Source organism: Diceros bicornis, chromosome 25 (assembly GCF_020826845.1).
Source record: "Diceros bicornis minor isolate mBicDic1 chromosome 25, mDicBic1.mat.cur, whole genome shotgun sequence".
In the NCBI taxonomy this organism is placed as follows: domain Eukaryota; kingdom Metazoa; phylum Chordata; class Mammalia; order Perissodactyla; family Rhinocerotidae; genus Diceros; species Diceros bicornis.
Window position 1 is genome coordinate 25,957,429 of NC_080764.1, and position 24,870 is coordinate 25,982,298.

The 24,870-nt window shown below is 35.7% G+C and overlaps 1 protein-coding gene across 1 annotated transcript in view; it reads right to left on the reverse strand.

The window, feature by feature from the left end:
* Nucleotides 1-24,870, reverse strand: part of CFAP54 (cilia and flagella associated protein 54) — a 290,316-nt gene that overhangs the window by 217,671 nt on the left and 47,775 nt on the right. Inside the window, exons 15-19 of the mRNA XM_058568605.1 lie at nucleotides 24,450-24,526; nucleotides 18,113-18,241; nucleotides 17,625-17,757; nucleotides 12,778-12,864; nucleotides 12,564-12,685 (exon numbers count right to left, since the gene is read on the reverse strand). Coding sequence (XP_058424588.1) covers nucleotides 12,564-12,685; nucleotides 12,778-12,864; nucleotides 17,625-17,757; nucleotides 18,113-18,241; nucleotides 24,450-24,526 — 548 coding nt within the window. The remainder of the gene's footprint in view (nucleotides 1-12,563; nucleotides 12,686-12,777; nucleotides 12,865-17,624; nucleotides 17,758-18,112; nucleotides 18,242-24,449; nucleotides 24,527-24,870) is intronic.

Consider the following 24,870-nt stretch of genomic DNA (forward strand, 5'->3'; position numbering starts at 1 on the left):
AAAAAGGATATCCAAAAAAACAGTTCCCACAAAAGTGTCCAGCTCAGGTGATTTCATTTAAAAAATATTTCAAATCTCAAGGAACTGATAGTTCCTAAGCCATTTAAAAAATTTCTAACTACAGAGAAAGATAGCTTCTCAAATAACTTTGCAAAATTATTATAACTTTGATATATAATCTAAAAAATAACTACACTTAAAGACATAGAACAATCTTCTTACAAACGTAAATTCAAACATCTTAAATAAAATACTAATACATTGAATCTAACAATACATTAAAGGAATAATGCACTATAATTATGTGTCTCTCTCCCAAGAATACAAGGATAATTTAATACCAGGAAGTATATGAATATAATTTAATCTATCCATAAATCAAATGAGAAAAAATATGATTACAGGCTCAATGGCCAGAAAGATGTTTGAACATTTTTAACATTCTTTACTATTTTTTTTTAAAAAGAAGACAAAATCAAAAAATATCTTAAGACAAATGAAAATGGAAACACAACATATCAAAACTTATGGGATGTGGCAAAAGCACTTCTAAGAGAGAAGTTTATAGCGAAAATGCCTACATTAAGAAAAAGAAAGATCTCAAATAAACAATCTAACTTTACATCTCGAAGAACTAGAAAAAGACAGAAAAGCTAAGCCTGAAGTTAGTAAAAGGAAGGAAATAACAAAAGTCAGAGGGGAAATAAATGAGATAGAGTCCAGAAAGACAATAGAAAAGATCAACTAAAATGAAAGCTGGTTTTTTTCAAAAGATAAACAAAATTGACAAACTTTTAGCTAGACTAAAAAAAGACAGAAGATTTAGATAAACAAAATCAGAAATGAAAGAGGAGACATTACAACTGATACCCCAGACATACAAAGGATCATAAGGGACTACTGTGAGTAACTAATTATACACCAAAAAATTGGATAACCTAAAAGAAATCAATAAATTCCTAGAAACATACAACTTACCAATACTGAAGCATGAAGAAACAGAAAATATGAACAGATCAATAACAAGTAAGAAGATGAATCAATAATCAAAAATCTCCTCATAAAGAAAAGTCCAGGACCGGATGACTTCACTGGTGAATTCTACCAAAAGTTTAAAGAAGAATTAACCAATCCTTCTCAAACTCTTCCAAAAAATTAAAGAGAAGGGGACAATTCCAAATTGATTTTATGAGACCAGCATTACCCTGATACCAAAGCCTGACAAAGACATTACAAGAAAAGAAAACTAAAGACCAATGTCCCTAGTGAACATAAATGCAAAAATCCTCAACAAAATATTAGCAAACCAAATTCAACAGTACATTAAAAGGATCATACACCATGATCAAGCAAGATTTATTCCTAGGATGCAAGGATGGTTCAACATAAATACGATACAAATCAATCAATGTTATACACCACATTAAAAAAATGAAAGATAAAATAATGATCATTTCAATAGATGCATAAAAAGGAATCTGACAAAATTCAACATCCTTTCATGATAAAAATCAACAAATTGGATATAGAAGAGACATACCTCAACATAATAAAGGCCATATATGACAAACCCACATCTAACATCACACTCAGTGGTGAAAGGTTGAAAACATTTCCTCTAAGATCAGGAACAAGAGTGCCCACTCTCACCACTCCTATTCAATGTGGTACTAGATATCTTAGCCAGACCAATCAGAAAAGAAAAAAAAATGAAAGGCGTCCAAATCAGAATGGAAGAAGTAAAATTTTCTCTGCAGGTGACGTGATCTTATATATAGAAAACCCTGAAGACTCCACCAAAAAACTGTTAGAACTGACAAATGAATTCAGTCAAGTTGCAGGATCCAAAATCCACATACAAAAATCAGTTGTATACCTATACACTAACAACAAACTATCCAAAAAAGAAATTAAGAAACAATCCCATTTATAATAGCATCAAAAACAATAAAATAGTTAGGAATAAATTTAACCAAGGAGATAAAAGATCTGTACACTGAAAACTAGAAAACATTGGTAAAACAAATCGAAGAGGACACAAATAAATGGGAAAATATACCATGTTCATGGATTGGAAGAATTAATATTGTTAAAATGCCCATACTACCCAAAGTGATCTACAAGTTCAATACAATCTCTATCAAAATTCCAGTGGCATTTTTCACAGAAATAGAAAAAGAAATCTTAAAAATTCATATAGAAACATAAAAGACTCCAAATAGCTAAAGTAATCTTGAGCATGAAGAGCAAAGCTGGAGACACCACATTTTGTGATCTCAAACTGTATAACAAAGCTATATTAATCAAAAAGTATAGTGCTAGAAAAAAAAAAAGAAACATAGACCAATGGAACAGAATAGAGAGCCCAGAAATAAACCCACACGTACACAGTCAACTAATTTTTGACAAAATCCCCAAGAATAAACAATGGGGAAAGGATAGTCTCTTTAATAAATGCTGTTGGGAAAACTTAATATCCACATTCAAAAGAATGAAATTGGACCCTTATCTTACACTATACACAAAAATCAACTCAAAATGGATTAAAGACTTAAACACAAGACCCGAAACTGTAAATCTTCTAGAAGAAAACATAAAGAAAAAACTCCTTGATATTGGTCTTGGCAACAATTTTTTAGATCTGACAGCAGAAGTACAGAAAACAAAAGCAAAAATAAACAAATGGGACTACATCAAACTAAAAAGCTGCACAGCAAAGGAAACCATCAACAGAATGAAAAGGCAACCTATGGAATGGGAGAAAATATTTGTAAACCATATACCCTATAAGGGCTTAATATCCAAAATATATAAGGATCTCTTACAACTCAATAGCAAAAAACCAAATAACTCAATTTTAAAACGGGCAAAGAACCTGAATAGACATTTTTCCAAAGAAGACATACAAATGGCCAGCAGGTACATGAAAAGATGCTCAGCATCACCAATCATCAGGGAAATGCAAGTCAAAACCACAATATCACCTCACATCTGGTAGGATGTCTGTTATCAAAAAGCAAGCATTAACAAATGTTGGTGAGGATGGGGAGAAAAGGGAACCCTTGTACACTTTTGGTGAGAATGTCAACTGGTAAAGCCAATATGGAAAACAGTATGAAGGTTCCTCAAAAAGTTAAAAATAGAACTACCATATGATCCAGCAATCCCACTTCTGAGTATTTATCCCAAGGAAATGAAATCATTATCTCGAAGAGGTATCTGCACTCCTATGTTCATGCAGCATTATTCACAATAGCCAAGATATGGAAACAACTTAAGCGTCCATCAATGGACGAATGGCTAAAGAAAATTCTATATATATATAAAATGGAATACTATTCAGCATTAAAAAAGAAGAAAACTCTGCCATTTGGGACAACAGATGACCTTGAGGGCATTATGCTAAGTGAAATAAGACAGACAGAGAAAGAGAAATACTACATGTTATCACTTATATGTGGAATCTTAAAAAAAGAAGTCAAACTCATAGAAACAGAGAGTAGAATGGTGGTTGCCAGGGGTGGGGGAGTCGGGTAGAGAATGGGAAGATGTTGGTCTAAGGGCACAAACTTTCAGTTATAAGATGAATAAGTTCTGAAGATCTAATGTACAGCATGATGACTATAGTTAATAATACAGTATTGTATACTTGAAATTTGCTAGTGGAGTAGATCTTAAGCAATGTCACCAAAAAAAAAAAAAAGATAACTATATGAGGTGATAAATGTGTTAATTAACCTGATTATGGAAATCATTTCACAATGTATACATATATCAAATCATCACGTTGTACATTCTAAAATATTACAATTTTGTCAATTATACTTTAATAAAGCTGGAGAGGAACCTCAATAAACTACAAAAGCTCTTTTTTCAGCATGAGAAAAAAAATATTAATTTTAGCCAACAGCCAAAACCATGGCTAATAGTGAAGCACTAAAAGAATTCTCAATAAAATCCAGAAGGAGACAGAACATCACTCTTCCTTTTTCTTCTGGAGGTTCTAGACAATTTAACGAATACAAGAAAAGAAATCCTGGAAATGAGAAGACCAAATGTCTGTCTACCAAATTTTAAATGCATTTCACTCTGATATAAAAACCTGTGCTGTTTCTCCTACAGAAGACATGCTGAGTTTGAAGCTTCCATTTGGAAATCTGGACTCAAGCTCAAAAGAAAGGATAAGACTAGAGATAGGATCTGGAAGCCACATGCACAAAGTGATATTTAAAGCTGGGTGAGTAAACCAGTTCCCTGTGGGAGTGAAGATTATAAAACCATCACATCACACATTTTTTCCTAAATTAATAAAGCTTGCCCTAAATTGAGATCAAAATTAACTTCTCATTTTTATTTTTTATTGGAAATGGTTGACATTAAGGTCTAAAATCACTAGTCGTGATTAAAAATTATCTGTAATAATAAATGGTATTTTAATTCCACTTGTTCTGTGCCAGGAGATCTTGAAAAATTTTTCTGCATTTGTAGTTCAAGAATCTCAGCCATCTGCATAGGACAGTTGTTCCTTCATGTGAGAAAGGTTGTATTATATGCTAACCATGTTTCTAGAGCCTACATGCCAAAGACCTTAGGTCAAAAGCTAAGTGTGCAGTGTAACCATTGAGTCATTGATGAATGAATCAGTCAATCAATCAAGGAGATAGGATGGCATCTGTTATCCTCCATCATCTCTACTTTTTCACTCATTCAACCAAACTGAGAAAAAAAAATGGAGAAAATGGATGGAAAAAGGGTAAGGGTCAGATGTTGCAGGAGCTGCGTCATAAAAGACTATGAGAGAGTCAAGGCAGCAGTGCCAGTCCAGCCCAGAGGACACAACCAGCATGGGACGGAGAGAGGCTCATTTGCCTCTCCACCTTCTACCACAGACAACAGACCAGCTTTGGCTCCCTGAGAGGACAGACGCGCCACGCAACGTAGGTGGGAGCTTGATGAGGAAGAAGCCAGAGCTGAAAAAAGTAAGTAAATTCCCCAGATAACTGTGAGAACATTTTGAGGGAGGAAATTCCCACTTGAACAGAAGGGAGATAAAAGTTGTTATATTTTGAATATTAAATGTTAATATGCTTTCATTTGCATCATGAGCTGTGGAGACCAAGATATTTCAGCTTGCATAAGAACACGTAAAATCACCCTAAGGAAAAATTACGCAACACAAGGGAAGGGGACCAATGCCTTGAAAGTCTGGAGATGTTTCCCTCCTCTGGATTATGTTTAGAGTCTGTAAAATACACCAGCAGCACTGCCTCACTGGCCCTGATATTAATGCAGACTGCCTTTGACCCCATCTCAGTTGACTAGCGAACTGCCCTGGGCTTTCCACATTTATTCCCAAAATTTGCCTCAGTAGTTTCTGCTCCATTGAACCAGTTGGACCCTAGCATCGCCTGATTTGACTCTAGCAGCTTCTCTCTATATGTCCATGAACTCAACTGAGATTTTAAAAAACTTCCTGCTTTCTGCCTTGGGCTATCACAAGGACATTTCTCAAACCTGGCTGTTGCTCAGTATCCTCTACGGAGTTTATTTAAAAATTAAGATGGTTCATCCCCACTCCAAACTTGATAAAAATCTCCAGGGGAGGGACTTAAACATCTGTATTATTAACAAATGCCAAGGATAATTCTGAAGTACAACAAGGACTGAGAACCACTGATTTAGATGAGTAAATCAGCCTCCTACTCTTTTTGTCAGTCTCTAAGCGCTTTAACCTCCAGTCTTCCAGTCCTTCAATGGCTCCTCCAATACTTGGTAATGTGCAAACTCCTCCACAGCCCTTTTTATTCTGATCATAACTATACTTCTAGGCTTATCTCCTTCTCTCCTCTTTTTTCTCCATAGCTACCTCCCTATTCAACCTAACCTCCAAAACCATAAAAGAGGAAATGGTTCCTTATCGTTGCTTGATAATGCTCTGCTCTTTGATGCCTTCAAGTCTTTGCCCACACAGTTTCCTCTTCCGGGAAGGTCTTACCTCTTCTGTGCTTCAAGACCCACTCAAACATCACCTCTTCTGACTTCTTCCAAGATAAGTCCCATGCATTTAGGTACTCATTCCCTTCATTTCATACAATCTTTATTTTAGCAGGTATTATACAATATGGTGTCTGTGTACGTGACTGTCCACACTCTCTAAATAATGAGTGCCTTGGTGGTGAAGACAGTCCTTTATGTAACTCTTTAGGTTCAGTAAATGTGTTTTGAATGAGAGACATATGAAACTGTGACAGAGGACGATGATCTTTACTATAATGCATTTTCAGACATCATGTTTAAAATGTTCTGATTGAGTCTTAATCAATGTTAACTTTAGACCCTCTCACTCAGATCCCATGGCCTGATTTGAAATACGTTAATAAAAGCATTAAAGTTTTAAATAAAAGGTAACAAAAGAAAAACCCAAAATAAAGTCTTTAATTTAGGTAAATCAGATAAATTCTATAATAGGATTCAAGGTAAACCCTACTGCTAGTTAGAAATTAAAATCCTAACTTAGTGAGCCAAATCATTGAGCTGCTAATAAGATCCCATTTATAAGAAAATGATTAGGACTTTTTTAAAGGGTGTTCCTCAGGTAGAAAGGAGAAAATATCACCAGAAAAGAAGTCCCAAAAAATCAAGAAGGAAAAATTCCAATGAAACCAGTTCTACTCATTTGTGAAAGAGAAAGTGTTACCAGCATGGACATGAACGTTGCCTATGACAGCAATACTCTAGAACATCAAAGCACTGCAACTGCAAAATCTAGACAACAATTCCCTAATCAGAGGTCAAGAAAAAGTGGGTTTTCCACAATGTTCAGATAACGGGAAATAACTATATCCTACCTTCTTCCACTGCCTAGCACGATGCCTAGCAAATTAGAAGGGCTCACTAACCTTAAAGAAGAAAAGAGACTTGACCTATCACAGGGAAAGAATCAGCCAAGGAACCTCAATGGAAAGAGGCTTCTACACCAATTCACAAGGGAGGTAAGTTCTGAGTATTCTTTCAGTGGTGGTTTGTGCTGCAATGTGCCACAAAACAACGGTACTGAAGTCCAAAGTACTAGTACCTGAATGTAAATCTCTCTGCCTATAGTTTCCATTCGAGAAGTTGAGACCTGCCTCTTCTCAGAAGTTACTCTATGCATATGAGGACAGATTGATGTTAAATACATTTGACAATGGCTTAACACCCACAGTGCAGCAAAAGACTTATGGAAAGATGTAATGCAATCTTAAAGGGCATGATTAAGACATATATAAACAACTATCATAAGACTGGAATGATAAAGTGCCATATTTACTACTTGTCTGGTAGACTTCCCTGAGGTATATGCTGAGTTCTCAATACTGTTATGTACATTTCAGAAGGAGATGAAAAGTAGATTAAGTCATATCCAAGAATCCTGAGGAAGAATATTGCTGAGAATAAAATATACAATTTATAAGATCAACCTAAAAGAAAACACAAAAAGAAATGTGTAGTTTGATAGAGAAAAATATACCGAAAGCACCAAAAAATAGTTCTAATATGACAAAACAGAATGTTCTAGAGTGCTTAAAGTGGAAGACAGCGTAGTAGCAGTAGTAGTCGTAGTAATAATAATAATAGCTAATATTTATTGACTGCTTACTCTGTGCCAAACGCTAAGCATTTTATATGCATCACTTCATTGAGTCCTCCAAGATCCTGCGTTTTACAGACGAAGACATTAAAATTTAAGAGAGCATAAGAAACTTACTTAGGTCATACAACTAGTCATTGATAAAACCAAAACTTTAATTCAAGACCTTTATACTCCTAACCACTATGCTATAATGTCTTAATACAAAGCCAAGTTAAAAGAAGCATGGAAAGGAAACCTAGGTGAAGTTTCCTATGCAATACTCTTAAAATGTTTAACAAAAAAAAAAAAACCTAACATTATATACATGCTAAAATCTTCTGCCAGTATTTTGAAGTCTCTGGCTCAAAACACGACCTGGTGGGAGGTGGTCAGAATCAGAAAGGGTTTACTCTTTACGAGGAAGACTTCAGCAAGGAACAATTAAAAAGAGCTGAGAAAATCTCCGAAAAAAATTAGTTCACATATAATCTTCCCCCAAAAAGCAAATAGAATTGATTTGACTAAAATGCTGTAAAATAGGAAAAATAATTACACTCAATAATCCAATTACTGCTAATATAGCTAATAGAGCGGTATTTAGGGGACATCAAGATGTAAATTCAGGAAATATTAAAGCCAGGAGTTATTAGAACTTCTAGTGGCCTTCATTAGTTCTGGTTCCAAAATAGGACCATAAAATTAGATTCTGTGTCAATTATAAAAAATAACCTGCTAACCCATAATACTCCTTTGCTTAGAGTTGAAGCACTATTACTGGAATTTGGAACTGCTAAGATCATCTCAACTATCAATTTGTTTAAGTTCCAACAAATAGGTATTAGGAGAAAATTAGATGCATCATTTGGCATTCTTTGCAACAGAAGCAACAGGAAAACCAGGCTTGACCACAGAGAGGCAGGATTGTCTACAGAACACAATTATAATCATCTGATCAGGACACAGGCATTGGAATAAATGAACGCCAACTAGTTTTAGTCTTTTTATCCCTCTGCTCAAGATTCAGATTCCAAGGAGGGGGCAACCAATTGGCCTAGCTTGCATCACTAGTCCTCCTCTTGGGCAGAGAAGAAAGCCCCTGAAAGTCCCACCTGATTACATCTAATGAAGAAGAAATTCCTCAAAAGGTAATGTTTGGAGGGGGAAATGGATGCTGGATAGAAAACAACAGTACACACCCCTGCACTTGTAACCCTTAGCACTTGGATTGAGGAGTATTCCTGCCTCTTCCCAATGAGCAATCCCACCTGCAAAGATGCTGAATGTTTGGCTGATGGACTCTGAAGCAGACTAAGAGAAACGATCATAAGCCACATGATGATTGCTCTATTTGATCAGAAGTAGAAGATCAGGGACATCTCAGATAGGTTCTAGGAGCAATCCATTCAAGTAAATTTGTGATATAATATGTAAAAAGCCAATATGGACTTCCAGAAGTCAAATAACCAAGACAGGAAAATGGGAAAAATAAATTCCCATAATCAACAAAAAAGCCATGTGCCTCATTTGGAAAGCAAACGGGTTATTACCAAAAGTTTGTTGCTCATTCATGGCAACAATTTGGTCCACTTTTAATTGATTTGGAATAAAACAGACGCCTGATGAGATGATCAGCTCACAAGGTCAGGAAACTTTTGAAAAAATAAAACAGGCTATGAATTATTTAAGAGTTCTGAAAAGACCCAGGCTTTTCAAACCTTTTTATGGTATCAGGTGACACATCAGTTACTGATTTGGGGATAATTTTATTACAAGATCATGATAATGTAAAACATTCTGTAATATACCCCAGTAGAAAATGATTGCCAAGGGAAAGAAATTTATTTATCTTCTTTAAGAAAAGAAGGTTTGGCAATTATTTGAGCCATAACATCGTTGTTTATGAGAGTGCCCTGAGGACTGATCATTAAGCCTTAACACTTGGATAAAAACTACCACTGAGGAGCAGAGGTGGCTATGGAAGATTTCAGGACTTCTAAATAAATATTCAACATGTTCCTAGTTGGCGAAAATCCTTAAGGAGGACCCCTCATAAAAAGTAGAGCCTTTAAATGCATCTCAAGAGTCTGTCCTAAGAGAACATTATACTTGTAACTTTTCCTAAGTTAAAATAGTTTCTCTTAAGAAATAAAAGAAAAAGATACACAAAGAAAAGAACATGAAAACTTCAGACATCCCACATCCCCAGTGTGGTCTCCATTCTTAGTGGTAGGAAGATAGAGACATAACAGGGGAATGGGCATGTTACGACAGTATAAAGACAAGATCGAGGGGCTGGCTCTGTGGTGTAGTGGTTAAGTTCACACATTCCGCTTCAGCGGCCCAGGATCACGGGTTCAGATCCCGGGCACAGACCTACACCACTCGTCAAGCCATGCTGGGGCAGCAACCCACATACAAAATAGAGGAAGATTGGCACAGATAATAACTCCCTCACCAAAATAAAAATAAATAAACACAGACAAGATTGAGTCATAATAAAACAAAAGAGAAAATTCCAGGTTTTTCTCTCTCCAGGCTCTGAAAGGCCACAAGATCAATCCTGAGAGAAACAGTTCTAATGGAAAGATAAGCTTTATTTGCCACAGAAATAAGACTGAAGTACCAATGTCCTCCAAGCATTAGACAGTAGCTAGTGGCCACAGAAGCATCTGCTGAGAAAATGGATCTGAACACACCCCAGAAGTCTTCCAACAAAGATCAGACACCACTTGGCCTTGTCAGCTGAAACTACCCAACACTGCCATCAAACTTCATTCAAAAGCTGGAAATTCAAATTTAATGAGGCTTTTCTCTCATACTGCCAGGGCAGACTTCCCCACCTCGAACACTGATAGCCTCTGCCTATCCAAAATCCTTAGACTTCCTATGAACTAGACTCTGCTTTCTCTCTGGTCTCACCTCTTACCATCCGCTCCTGACACCCTCCTTTCCTCTTTGCCATTGCATCTAACATTCTGTCACACTGAATGACCCCTGGAACTACAAGTATTCGATGACCTTTCTAGCCTCAGGACCTTTGCACGTGTTGTTCTCTCTCCCCAGAATGTCCTTTCCACCCTTTGCCTTCCTCTTTCTCTGGCTACTCCTGCCTGTTTTTCAGTATTCAATTTCATGTCACTTCTTCTGGATGTTTCCTTAAACATTCCCCACTACTGGCTTAGGTACTCCCCTGCTGAATTCTTCTGGCACTCTTGAAACTAAAACACCTATGACACTGACCCATAATTACGTACTTACTTGTCTATGTTCCCATAGACTGGATTTATCTTGAAGGCAGGGACCACAGAGAAGTCAATCCATCAATATTTGTTGAATATATAAAGGATTTTTGTTTGTTTTTATCCCCTGTACTCAACATAATACCAGGCACATAGTCAAGTTGCAATAAATATTTGCTGAACGGATCATAGGTGCTCAAAAACATTTGTTGGATGAATGAAGTGATGGACAGATGACCAGGAAGTGCTACATATCAAAAATCTTAAATTCCAATATTCTACGTTCTGACCTCAAACACCTATCCTTCTAGCTCTCTCAGACTCTGATTTTCTGGTCACTGACCTCATAGAGATGTCCAGTCTCTTGACATCTCCATAGCCACAAAGTTGTTAAATGCCTTGATGGTGTCACTTCCTTTCCTACTCAATCTGCACCCATTTTTTATTCATTTATTATTCATTTTTTATTCATTTATTCATTTTTAAAAGTCCAGCCCCATACAAATCTCTGCTGTCACGGCTACTAAGAATACCACACCAGGATAATGTCATGCCACCATGCAGATGGGGCTCCCTAAAATTTCATGGTCTTCAACCTCAGCTAGAACTTCATGATGCGGGCCAGTCCTTAACTTGGAGTCACCTCCCTTATCCATTCGTCTCCATTCTCCAATCATCTTCTCTCTCCTCAGTCCAACTACTGCACCATCACTCTCCACTGTTGGCAGATATCTTTGCCTCCTACTTGATCAGATGATTGAGATAAGAAAGCATCAACTCAACCCTCTGCCTCCACACCAACTGGCTTATTTAAATCTACATCTGTCCATTTCTCCTTCCCTTCTATATTCAGAGGATGAGGTATCTGCCCTGCAGCTTACCCTCCATTGAAGACAATCCCTTTATCTGTGTTTTCAATCTCATCCCTTCCTTCTTCTATAGGACTCCACTTTATGTATTAACCTCTCTCTCTCATATCTTCAATTTCTCTCTTTTTTCTGGCTCTTCATCGTCAGCATATGAATATGCCAAATTTTCTCTCTTAAACTCTGTATCCTCCCCCTAGCTTTGACCTACTTTTTTCTTTTCCTTATCAGCCAAGCTCCTTGTAGCATTAGTCTCTACTTCATCATGTGCCATGCACTCAGCCAATACAAGCAAACTTTTGTGGGTGATACATAGGGGCAAAAATAGACAAGATCCCATAACTTGAAATATGATTGCCCTCAGGAATTTAAACTCTTAAATCAACATACAATGAATCAGCAAGAAGACTACAATTTCCCAGCCAAAGTGAGATGACAAGGTGACTGGTCCGTAAATTAGCAATATCCATCTGAGAGAAGGTACCTTAGCCAATGGACTTTAAGTGTTTTAATTCCATAGTAAGAAATGCATTATGCTGGCACAATATTACTTAAATTCTATAATTTCCCTCATTTTGAATCCTTCTGATTGTATTTGGCTTCCTATTTAAGGTGTCCCTACAGAGACAGAATCTCTCATTTCAGGAGAATTCAGGACTGGAGATACAGATTAGTTCCCCTGCTCAGGACTCTTCCACTTCTCAAAGAGAGGGCTAGATAGGGTGAAACTAAAAGTTCATATCTAATGTTAAGGGTAACACATTATTTTTAGCAAAGGGAAATAAATCATTCATTTTAACAGAGGTTGTATGTCAGGACTAAAAGACGGAATGACAATGTTGTTACCATCAAAAATGTATGCGAAGACGTAGAGGTTGCATCTTTCTCAAATATCAGAAGAGCTTTCTGCATCAAGTAAATCGCTTTGGACAGCTTATTCTTCCTTATTTTATTCATTACACTTAATTCTGAAAAAGCAAACAAACATTTTACCAAAAGGGCAACATAAAAACTATCTTTAAAAATTCTTGGAAAGACAGGTTATCCCAATTTTAATTACCTGTAAAACAATCAGTGCCTCCAGATTGTTTTAGCTTTTCTGGACCTTTGGTAGATATATTTTTGCTCTCAGTTGGAGTCTGCAAAACTGAAGGAGAAGAAGGAGGAGGAGGAGGAGGAGGAGGAGATTGTCATTAAAATTAGGTTTGTGTCCAAGAAAGGAAATATTTTCTAAACATTAAAGAGTAACTATCTATCTGTAAAATTATTGCTTCCTCTATCACGTTATCTTTTTTTCATTAATAGATAAAAATTCATACAAATCTACTATAATGCACTTTTATTGTCAAATTCTCTTTTACTTGCCATGGTATACCTAAGGACATAAGAATTTTCAAATTATAAAAATATTTCATTTTCTATTTCATCTTAAGTAAAACCATCTTGAATGTTTATAATAGGATCTAACCTACTTTTGTTCTCTTTCCCTATACATAAACTTTTCAAAGTTTATGTGTGCTTCATCCATGGTCCCTGCAAGAGCTCTAGGTACCACGTGAAGACCTCCACTCTCTTCTAGCTGTGGCTGATAGAATCAGAGTCTCTCTTCTCAAGATTTTCAAATAACACACAAATTATTGCCAGCTGAATTGTGAGCAGTGAGAGATCCTGCTGTACAATTGGGACTGGTGGTCCAGGAAACAGAGGCAGTTGGATGATGGAGAAAAGGATAAAGGTATGCTGGCCCAGGGAGATGGAGAATACTATACTGACTCTTGATTTTCCAGGTCTGGTCCTCAAGAGACCTGGTAATATTTTGTTTCTCCCCTTGGAGGTATGTGAGGATACCTCTAGTAACCTTACAATAAGCCCTTTTTATTGAGGTTTAATTATTTGTGCTAATGCACATGAGTCACCATGGGATGGTGACTAATTGATGAAAAGATGCCGACAGACACCACTAAAGAATACAAGGTTTCTTTAATGGCGAAGGACAAGGGAATTTATCTGTATGGAGATAGCAACACAGAGCAGAAAATAATGCACCATTCTCTCAGTACCTGGGGTATTGTAAATGCTAATTAAGTGATAGCTCTCATGATTATAATCATTAGAGATAAGAAGGATGAGACTGCAAGAAAACTCTGAATGCCCAATGCAGATGAGTCATAGTTAATACCACTGTCATCAACAGGCAACCATTGTAAAGTTCTTAAATAATAATGACAAAAGCAGTATTTAGGGAAAATTAGTCTGGTTGCAGCATACAAGAGTGAAGAAAGACAGGATGAACACAGTGATAATCTGTGCTAAGGTGGCAGTTCAATAAAGCAGAGAAAAACATTAAAGAGACCCAGAGATATTGCAAAGGCGTAATAACTAATTCCATTTAAATTTGAGTTCAAGTCTACCATCAATATCTCTGATAAAAACTCAGAGGATCATTTGGCTTTCAAAGATTTATGGATGACAATTAGAGAATGAGCTATTTAGTAACTGAGTAAATAGACCCTACTTCTCCACTAAAAAAGATAACACAGCTACTAAGTGAAAATCGTGGGCTAGTTTTGTTAAAGAAAATCTGTCATATAAATGCCATTAACATTTTGAAATACATTTCTGATCCAAATCTTCTCAAACCAAAGAATGCTCAAGGTTATTATTCTAAGTGACCTCATGTATCAATTATCAAATTTTATCAAATTTTTCCATTTATATAAGATGACACAGAGATATTTTAATTATTTGCTTCCCTCCACACCATGCAGTCTTTTAAGAAACAGTTTTTGAAACAATGTAAATGTTTAAAATAAAATGCAAAAGGATAAAAGAATGAAGAAAAAGGAAATTTTACATAAACAGACTGCAAATACAAACAAGTGGTCCTAAATATATATCAAATTGGTAACATAATCATACAAAAAATAGAATTAATTCAAGTAAATGTGAACACAGCTCTCTGATGTGTGATATACTCTAAGACAAAACAAACTGCAAAGAAATCCTGAATTTACTTAGTAGTTTGTTGTTAATGGTGGTATTGGTTTAATAATTCTGAAAGTACTTTGTTAATATGACAAGATAAAGCAAATGAGTTGTTACATTGATATTGTTGGGAACCAGAGTTCTCAACATGGAAGAAAGAAAATACAAAAATGAAACGTAGAACTTTGGACTTTCAAAGTGTTGGACTTTGAATTGGCAATATCAGAAAGAACTTGTAATATAAATATATATATTTATGTATATATTTATATTTATATATTTTATATTAAAATATTTTATATATATTTATATTTATATATTTATATTAAAATATTTTTTATATATTTATATTTATATATTTTATATTAAAATATTTTTTATATATTTATATCACTATATATAAACATAACATGAAAATATTCACATATATAAGTGTATATATATGAATAAGTGTATATATATATATATATATATTTGTGCAAAGAATAATGGAGACATATCAAAAGAACACAGAATCCACTTTGAGGCCTCTCACTGGCAAAATGTGTGACTTTGAGCATCAGAAAGAACAATAATAGTAACTGATTTTAAAAGATTTAACAAAAAAGAAATTCAGTCCAGGACCAGGCCAGTGGTGTAGTGGTTAAGTTCCCATGCTCCACTTCTGGTGGCCCAGGGTTCAAAGGTTCAGATCCTGGGCGTAGACATATGCACCACTCATAAAGCCACGCTGTGGCAGGCATCCCACATAAAGTAGAGGAAGACGTTAGCTCAGGGCCAATCTTCCTTAGCAAAAAAAAAAGAAAAGGATTGGCAACAGGTGTTCACTCAGGGCTAATCTTCCTCACACACACACAAAAAAAGAAAGAAATTCAATCCATAGAATAACTCAAAAAATTAAAAGGGGCAAAGTAGGGACAGCTCTTCTTTACAAAGGATGTCAGCAAATAAATGTAGCAGGAATAGTTCAATTAGAAAATCACCATGTAAAACCATTGTAACAATTGATACCAGAAGGATCATCAATAGAAGTTAAAACCATTGGGTGACAATCCGCTGGGAAATAAGACACTCATTCTATCTCAAAGCATCATCTGACAATACAATTATTTTTTCACTATAAAGAGGGAAAGGTACCTTTACAATGAAGAGATCTGGCAGACGCCACCTTAACAAAATATTAAAACTTTGCCTCACCAATGATAGAACAAAAGAACAATATGTGCAGCCTAATGTGATACAATGGGACGTACACAACATCACCTGTATAACCACGAGAAAATTACCAGGGAAACTTAGATTGTAGGATGTTCTAGGAACATCTTCAAAAATATGTCATAAAAGAAAAAAAAGTTTAAAGGAATTATTCTAGATTAAGGAAGAAGATGACAGAGGGGTAATGTCAGCATGGCAGCATAAGACATCTCTCATTTTTGTCCCCCCACCCACCCACTAAAACAATAAAAATTCAGCATCCCTTCATGGACAAAGTGTCTGAGAAAGAACAAAGCTGGAGGCATCATACTTCCTGATTTCAAACTATACTACAAAGCTATGGTAATCAAAACAGTCTGGTACTGGCATAAAAATAGATGTATAGACCAAAAGAACAGAATCAAGAGCCCAGAAATAAACCCACACATATACGTTTAATTAATATTTGACAATGGAGCCAAGAATACTAGAATGGGGAAAAGATAGTCTCTTCAATAAATGGTTTTGGGAAAAGTGGCTATCCATAAGCAGAAGAATGAAATTGGACCCCTATCTTAATTAATTAATTAACTAATTAATCAGCATCTGATTAAATCTATTTAGCTGGATATATGATGTGACATCTGAATGCTTTAGATGGAGATCAGAGGTCATATTAGGCCAGAACACTTAGCTCTATTCTATAATTACTCAGTAATTTGAAAGGAAAAATGCTAGTTATATGAATATTGGCTATATAATCATGCCAAGAATAACTTGGCTTTATCAAAATTTAACCTCAAACAGAAGAGTTTTTAGACCTAAGGATACTAAATCTTATTTTGAAACTCAAGTAAATGTGTTATTTGTATTACTGTTGGCATCTTTTTAAAAATATTTTGACCTCTTTACCTAATAATAAGGCAAAAATAACTTAGATCCAACTCATCTGTCCACACTGCTGTCAGAGGTGTCTCTCTAAGTTTTTCAATAGCTTTGAGGATAAAACAGAAATCCATTAGCCCTTCCGGATCTAACCGCAATCTACCTCTCTAAGCTTATCTGTGTCATTCCCCACGTGTGCTTTTACTCCAGCCACAAGAGAATTCCAGCAGTTCCTAAACTGCACCATACAATGGTTTGCTTCTACTTTGCTAAAGGTTATTTTCTCTGTCCAAAATAATGGCTTCCTTTTCCATTTTCATAAAGATAATATTTACTAGCTTTCTGATCAACTATCACCTCTTCCAGGAAGCCACTCCTGACTTTCTTGTCTAATAGAGACAGTCCTCTTCTGTGTGCCCAGAACAAACACTCTGAGCCCACTTCTACTACATTTATTAACCTCGACTGTTATAGTTGGCTTCCTTATCTAGAAACTCAAAAGTAGAGGCTGTGCCTTATTTGGACCAAGCCTAACATGGTTCCTGGATCTTGGTAGACACTCAATAAATGCTTGCTTGATTGAAGTAACAAAATATCAATAATTTACTATAACTCAAACAATCATAATTAATTAAACTTTTTTATAATTTTAATAACTGATTTGCTATGCAAGGTGTAAAGAAATAATGAAAGGTATCTATTGATATTAATCAGAGAAGAAAAAAATAATGAAATTTGTCTGGAAAACAGCCAGTCAACAAGAACATAATTTACAAATTAAATTGATTCTTTACTTGAACTTGTCTTAAAATTGATTCAGAACAAATTATTTGCTTTGATGACTCCTACCTTGCAACTGATCAAGAAGCACAACAGCTATTCGGTGCTGGGCTTGAATTAGTTCGAGATGCAAATCCATTATGAAACTATTTGGTGTGACTGGTTTGCAAATGTCTCCATCTATATCATGGGTGTACTTTGGTAGGGTTGAAGTAAAAATAAAAAAGAAATACAGTTACCAAAGCATACTAAATATAGCTGTATTCTATTATCACTCAAGTTATCAGTTTACTCTTAGCCATTAAATTCTTCTCAACCCTTTGCAATCTGTCTTACGCACTCATAAATCTGCTTTTTGAATTCATCAACAGCCTCTTCAATAACAAATTCAAAGACTCCTCACTCTTGATTTCATCTGGGAAGAGGGGAATATGTTTCTAGCCTATGAGAAGGAAACCACCACAAATCATGCTTTACTGCCTAGTTGCAAGGCCATCCCTCTTCCTAGTTAAGTAAAACTTCAACCTAATGTAAGATTTTCCCATTCTTACCTTAGCATAGCAGTGGTCAATCACTAATGATCCATTTGGCAAAGTAGTTAACATGAAATTCAAATTTATTCCATCAATTGCTTTGTCAATAAGTTCATAAGCCAAAAATAACTGTTCCTCAGGTTTTCTCTAATTTTATAAACAAAAAAGAAAAATAAAATTTAAGGGAAAATCATATGCAACATTTCTAAACTTCTTTTAACAACAATTCAAAACCAAATAACGAAAATTTAAATAGTCTATCGAACATCAACACTGCTGTATTTCTTACGAAGTTATTTGTCTTTGATTAAATGTGGAGCACTATTAATGAAGGTGAAATAATAAATACATTTCATCATTTTTCCAAATATAAATTTAACTTTTCACAAACATGTATATAACTTCCTTTTGTGGTTTTCAAAATTCTGATTGTATCAAATGTATATGTAAATTTTAAAAATGTAACTCACATAATTTGTCATTTTCACATACTTCATTTTGAAAGTTAATTTACTTTTAAAATTTCAGAATCTCAGAACTGAAAATTTAGACTTGGAGGCCATTAAATCCAATGGTCTACATCATGATTTTCAAAACTAAATATCTTTTTAATGTAATTATTCTCACAGAGAAACAAATATAGAGAATGATATAAAGAGCAACCAGCTTTGTTCAAACTTTCTAATTTTCCATATTTTCTCCAGAAAATTTTTAGGAAATAAAGCAAACACATATATGCATGTAATTGAAATCACCTGTATAACTGTCTACAATGACATTCCCCTTCTCTTCTCCTAGAGGTAGCCACTGTCCCTGAATTTGGTTTCACCATTCTTTTGCATATTTTTAAACTTTGAGTACATGTGTATGTATCCACTAACAATATGCAATATTGCTTTGCATACTTTTTAATTCTCTCATAAAATTTTGCAGTTCTCTTTTTTTTTTTTTTTGGTGAGGAAGATTAGGCCTGAGCTAACCTCCATTGTCAATCCTCCTCTTCTTCCTGAGGAAGATTGGCCCTGAGCCAACATCTGCACCCATCTTCCTCTACTTTGTATGGGGGATGCCTGCCACAGCACAGCTTGATAAGCAGTGCATATGTCCGTGCCTAGGATATGAACCTGCGAACCGTGGGCCGCCAAAGCAGGACACACAAACTTAACCACTACGTCACTGGGCTGGCCCCTGCAGTTTACTTTTTTCACTCAACCACATGTTGTTGAAAATTTTTCATGCTGGTGTATGTAACTCAATGTGTCAGTCAGGGTTTGGTTAGGAACACAGAACGACTCTAGATATTCCAAGCAGAAAGAGATTTAATACACATAACTAGAGGTGTCCTTCCCCATTAGAAGACCTGGGGGAGCAAAGATCAAGAAAGCTGCCAGTGACTATTTTGCTGCATGCAGAAGCCTCTGTGAATCTAAGAATCTAGAAGGCGGCTGACAACAACCTCAAGTGTCTACTGCACTGAAGCAAGTGAATTGCAAGAGCTTGCTCAGCAGAGCTGGCAAATTAACTTCTTCCTGCCACTACTGCAGAATAAGGACTCTCTACTCCTTTCTGTATTACAAGTTCATGCAAATACCCCTCATTGGAAGACTAACCCAGAACCATACGGAAATGAGATGCTGGGAAATGTACTGGAAAGGTGACTACAGAAGGGGATGGCAATGATGCTAAGTTGACTCCAGTTTAAGCCCACTCTAGTTCATTCATCTTCACGGCTACAACTAAATCGTGCTACGCTGAGGAATATGTCACAATTTATTTACCCACCCTTCCACTGATGGACATTTAGATTGCTATTACTAAAAATGTGCAACATATTATACTTTGTGAATGAAGACAAAGTTGATACTTCCTTTTAAGTTACATCTTTTTTTCTGCTTTCTTTTTTTACCCAGCTGCCTAAGACCTCTAGGTCATGTTGAACAGAATGACAGATATCCTTATGTTGTTACATCAGTTAAGGGCCTGTTTTTAATCTTTTACCATAGGTATAACATTCATTGAAGGTCTTCAGATAATACCCTTTATGGGATACAGATGTTCTCTTCTATTCCTAACAGTTATTTTTTTAAAAGATGGTTGTCGAATTTTGTCAAACGCTTTTGTTGCCTCTCTTTATCTAGTGAGGTGGTCATATTTTTCTTCCTTTCATCTGCTCATGTGGTGTATTACATTATAATTTTCTAATGTTAAATCATCCTAGCATTCCTGGAATATACACAATTTGATTACATATATCCATTCGAGATACAATGAGATACGTATATCTCCATTCAAGAATCACAGGCTCAGGGAGGTTCCCTGAGTAACCCAAGTAGTGTAAATTCATATAGATCTATGTGAGGGCAGGCCCAAGACGATAAATCATTAGGAAGAGAGAATTTCCCCCATCCACTCCATTTCTCAGTACCCAAATTGAGATATCTCCCTATGCAAATAGGCAGATTTTTTTCTAGTCTACCTCTTCTTAGAATGTAGCCTTCTGTAGGTTCTAACTTCATGTGTGAGTCTCAGTTCCAAGCCCCCATCTTTCATGTGCTCAAGCCTCATCTCTTGTCCCTGGATGCCTGTTAATCCAAGCTTCTTTGTAACTGAGCCCATCAACCTACCGCAGCACCTACTCATAAATTTACCATTCTGGCTTTCAATTCCCCTTTCTAGTTTGGCCCCTGGGACTTACTTTACTTCTTGTGAACTCTGCAATGTGCTTGAGGATATCTCTTCACTTCTGTCTAAAATTCCTATGTGTTTTGTCATCTAGTTTGCTGTTTTTCCAGAAACAGAAGTCTCTAAGGATACATTTTTAACATCAAAAAATTTCAAAGACCTCACACATACCCACATTCACGATCATCATCACCACCATCATCTTTATTACCATCTTTGTTATCATCACAGCTAACATTTAATTAAAATATGTTCTAGGTACTGGACTAAAAGCTTTACATGGATTAATTTTTTAATTGCGGTTGCCCTATGAGGTAGATCTTATTAATTATCATAATTTTAAAATTTATTTGTTGAAAAAATAGCTGCTATGTATTCAGTAAAACTCTAAGTTTTTTCATGTAATCACAATAGCACATAGTTGTATGGATATATGCAAAATATATAATATATCCCACCTACAGACTCTGCTAGGTGAGCATACGGATTTTGGACTCTCCTTACAATAAAGTCTCACTCCTTCTCCCCACTTCACTCCCCTCCAGATGGTTCTGAGACCCTAGGTTGAGATTCAGTGCTCTATGTGAAACATAAGAGAAAAACTGAGTAGCTAGCATGTGCCAGGTACTGGTTGCTACCATGTTACCAAAATCTCATTTAAACTGTATAATTTAAATAGTATCAGTAGAATTGGTACTATTATTATAATCTTACAGATGAGGATACTTACATTCAAACAAATGAAATAATTCATTCAAGATCACACAAACAGTCAATATCAGAGTGAGGACTCAACTCCAGGTCTTGTAATAATAACTGCTGTGCCCTTGGACCACACCAGCGAATTTCCTCTACTACATCAACCATGTGCCCCAATACAGCTGGGCTCATTGTGTATGGCACAGTTTTAGGGGGTGCCATTCACACTGCTGTCATCATAGACTTGTATATTTATGTGGACAATTCCCCAGCAGATGGCAATAAATTATCTTGAGGAAAGGGTGCATTTTCTAATTTAAATAAAAGTAGCAATAGTTCATAAATGGTCTTCAGTTTCTTTATTATGGGAAAATTGCTATCTACTAAGAAACCCATTTCATTTAGGGGCTTTAAGTGCCAGAAAATTTCCATTGCAAGCCAAAATCTAGCACTCTGTAACTTCTACTCGTATTCCTATTTCTGCCCTATAAAGCCTCAGAGAATAAGTGCTAGCCCACTATGCCAGTAATTTTCAAATTCTAGTGTCCTTAAGAATCTACTTTGGGAACTTTAAAGAGGCACATACCTAGAATTATAAATTTTTATGAACCTCACACCTGAAATTATGATTCTATATGTCTAGAGTGGGAAATTGGAAGCTGCCTATTTAGCAAGCGCTGTAAGTGTTCCCTGGAAAAGCCATTGGAAGACAGCTGTTGTACCTCCTCAATATCTTAAGCAGTTCAAACATTCACTCCCAACTTCAGATTTCTCAACTCTAGCTCTCTTCAGAAGACACAAGACAGCATAAAGAACTTAAAATTGCATTCCCTGAAACCTATAATTAGGACATGAACATTCATTTGAGAAAGTAAATTCAGAATGACCCCCTGGTCCTCCAGTACATTCCTGATACTTGATTGGTACCAAGTTTCTCGGGACTTGCATTTTTTATGCATTAGAAAAATATCTTTTATACAAATATCCCGAAGATACTTTTTTAAAATCAAGAGGCAACATAGCATAGTGGCTAAATGCCTGGACTTTGAAGGCAACACACCTAAGTTCAAATCCACTTACTGTGCAACCTTGAGCAAGTTGGATTTGGGGGAGTGAAAATGAACACCATGATTACACAAATCAACTTGAGTGAATCTCACAAGCACAATACTGAGACAAAAAGTGAGCTGCAGTAGGGTACACACAGTATGACACTATTTATATAAATTCAAAAACAATACTCTCTACTCCCTAAGAATACACGTGTATGTAATAAAAGTACTAAAAGGCCTGGAATTTATAACCACTGTTTTTTGTATAGCTGTTACTCCTAGGCAATGCAATCAGGAGGTGTTAGTGGGAGTTGAGTTCCGACTGTACTAGCAATGTTTTGGTTCTTAAGCCAGCGATGGGGAAATGGGTCTTCGTTATAATATTCTTTGTAATTTTATGTCATATATTTCCCATCAATTTTTCAGAGAAAATACAGTAATCATGAGGATTAACATTTAGCAACAGGAAAAGTTCTAACGAAATAATGTTAAGAAAAAACATCAGAATGCTACGACGTTAAAAAATGTGAAAAAGACTAAGAGAAAATATAGAAAACAGTAATATTTAGGTCTATATAGTGAAATTACAGATTTTTTCCTTAATTTTTGATACCGCAAATTGTCCTCTAATGTTAATACAATTTTCAATATTTAAAATTATGGATTTTGAATTAATCAGGCAAACCAAAATACAGATCACTGGCTTTCTATCTAGAAAAGTATTTTTCAACTGTAGTTTATGAACACCAGTGTCCTAAGTAGGTATTCCATAGGGGGTAAAATGGGTTTTAATGCTCAAATAATGGAACATATGGTATTCTGTATCTCCTTCTTGGAAAACCACAGTGCTCATAAGCAAACTAATGTCTCTGAGAAGTCTTCCAGTAAGGAACCTATTGTGTTTAATCCAAAGTCACTCAACGTTACTTGACCACGGCATCCTTTTCCTGAAGCATAGTACCAGCAACACATAGGACAGAGTTAGCAAAATGGCATTCTAGTTCTCGCCTATAAATAAATTAATTTTTATTACATATATGAGACAGTTCCCTTGACTCCTATCCAGATCTATAGAACAACACAGTCCATGATGTACAGAAATAATTCCAATATTGTAAGAAAAACATAATCAAGAAGAAAAATGGCCACTTAACTCCCTCACCCCCTTTCTTCTCTTAAACTAACACTCACTGAGAATTTGCCCTGTGCCAGGGACTGTTCTAAGTACATTTTAAACAGGTAATAACTCATTGAATCCATTAGAGGCATAGACTGAGTAGGACATCTCTGCTCTCGGAGTCTATGAATCATATCACATTCAAAATATCAATACTAATATAACTATAAATCCTTTTAAGATATTTTATCTAGCTCACTTTTACAGCTGATTAGATTTTTTTCTAGAGTAAAAGCAAAAGGTAGAAAAATGTCCCTGTAGTTCTCAATGTATGTAGAAACCATAAATTCTCAAGTTTTAAATATTCAAAATTATATCTACAATTAATCATTACACACTTACAAATTTAAAATTATTTGGAAATTAAAATTCATGTTTTAACAGTATTTTCTTTTGTTTCTTTTTTTTGCTAGGAAAATCAGCCCTGAGCTAACATCCATGCCAATCGTCCTCTTTTTTTTTTTTTGCTGAGGAAGACCAGCCCTGAGCTAACATCTATTGCCAATCATCCTTCTTTTTTTCTCTTTTTCTCCCCAAAGCCCCAGCAGAGAGCTGTATGTCATAGTTGCACATCCCTCTAGTTGCTGTATGTGGGATGCCGCCTCAGCATGGCCGGACAAAAAGTGGTGCGTCAGTGCTCGCTCAGGATCAGAACCCGGGCCACCAGTAGCGGAGCACGCGCACTTAACCGCTAAGCCACAGGGCCGGCCCCTTTAACAGAATTTTCTAAAATATTTTGCAATACCTTCAATATTGGAAGACTTTTCGGGCTCCCTTTTGGAGTCTCAGGGAAGTCATCAATCTCTTTCCTTAAAGATGCCTCTGAAAAAAAGGAAGAATGAAAAGAAAGAAGAGAAGAAAGAAAAGGAGGAAAAAAAGGAGGAAGGAGAGAGGAAGGAGAAAGAGGTGGAGGAGAGAGGCAGAAACAAAGGGAAAGAAGGAAGGACCAAAGGAAAAAAAAGGAGGAAAGAGAAAAATGGAAATACAGCAATGAATCATAATCATGAAAAACATTACACTAAATTGGTTATCTTTGTAATTACCCATGATTTTAGAAATGACTCAGCACTTAGAAGTTAACTACCAAATTCTCTCTTCCACATAACTACCTTTTGCCTTTATATAAGTTAATTTTAAAGCATCTTGCAATACAATAACCCAAATCA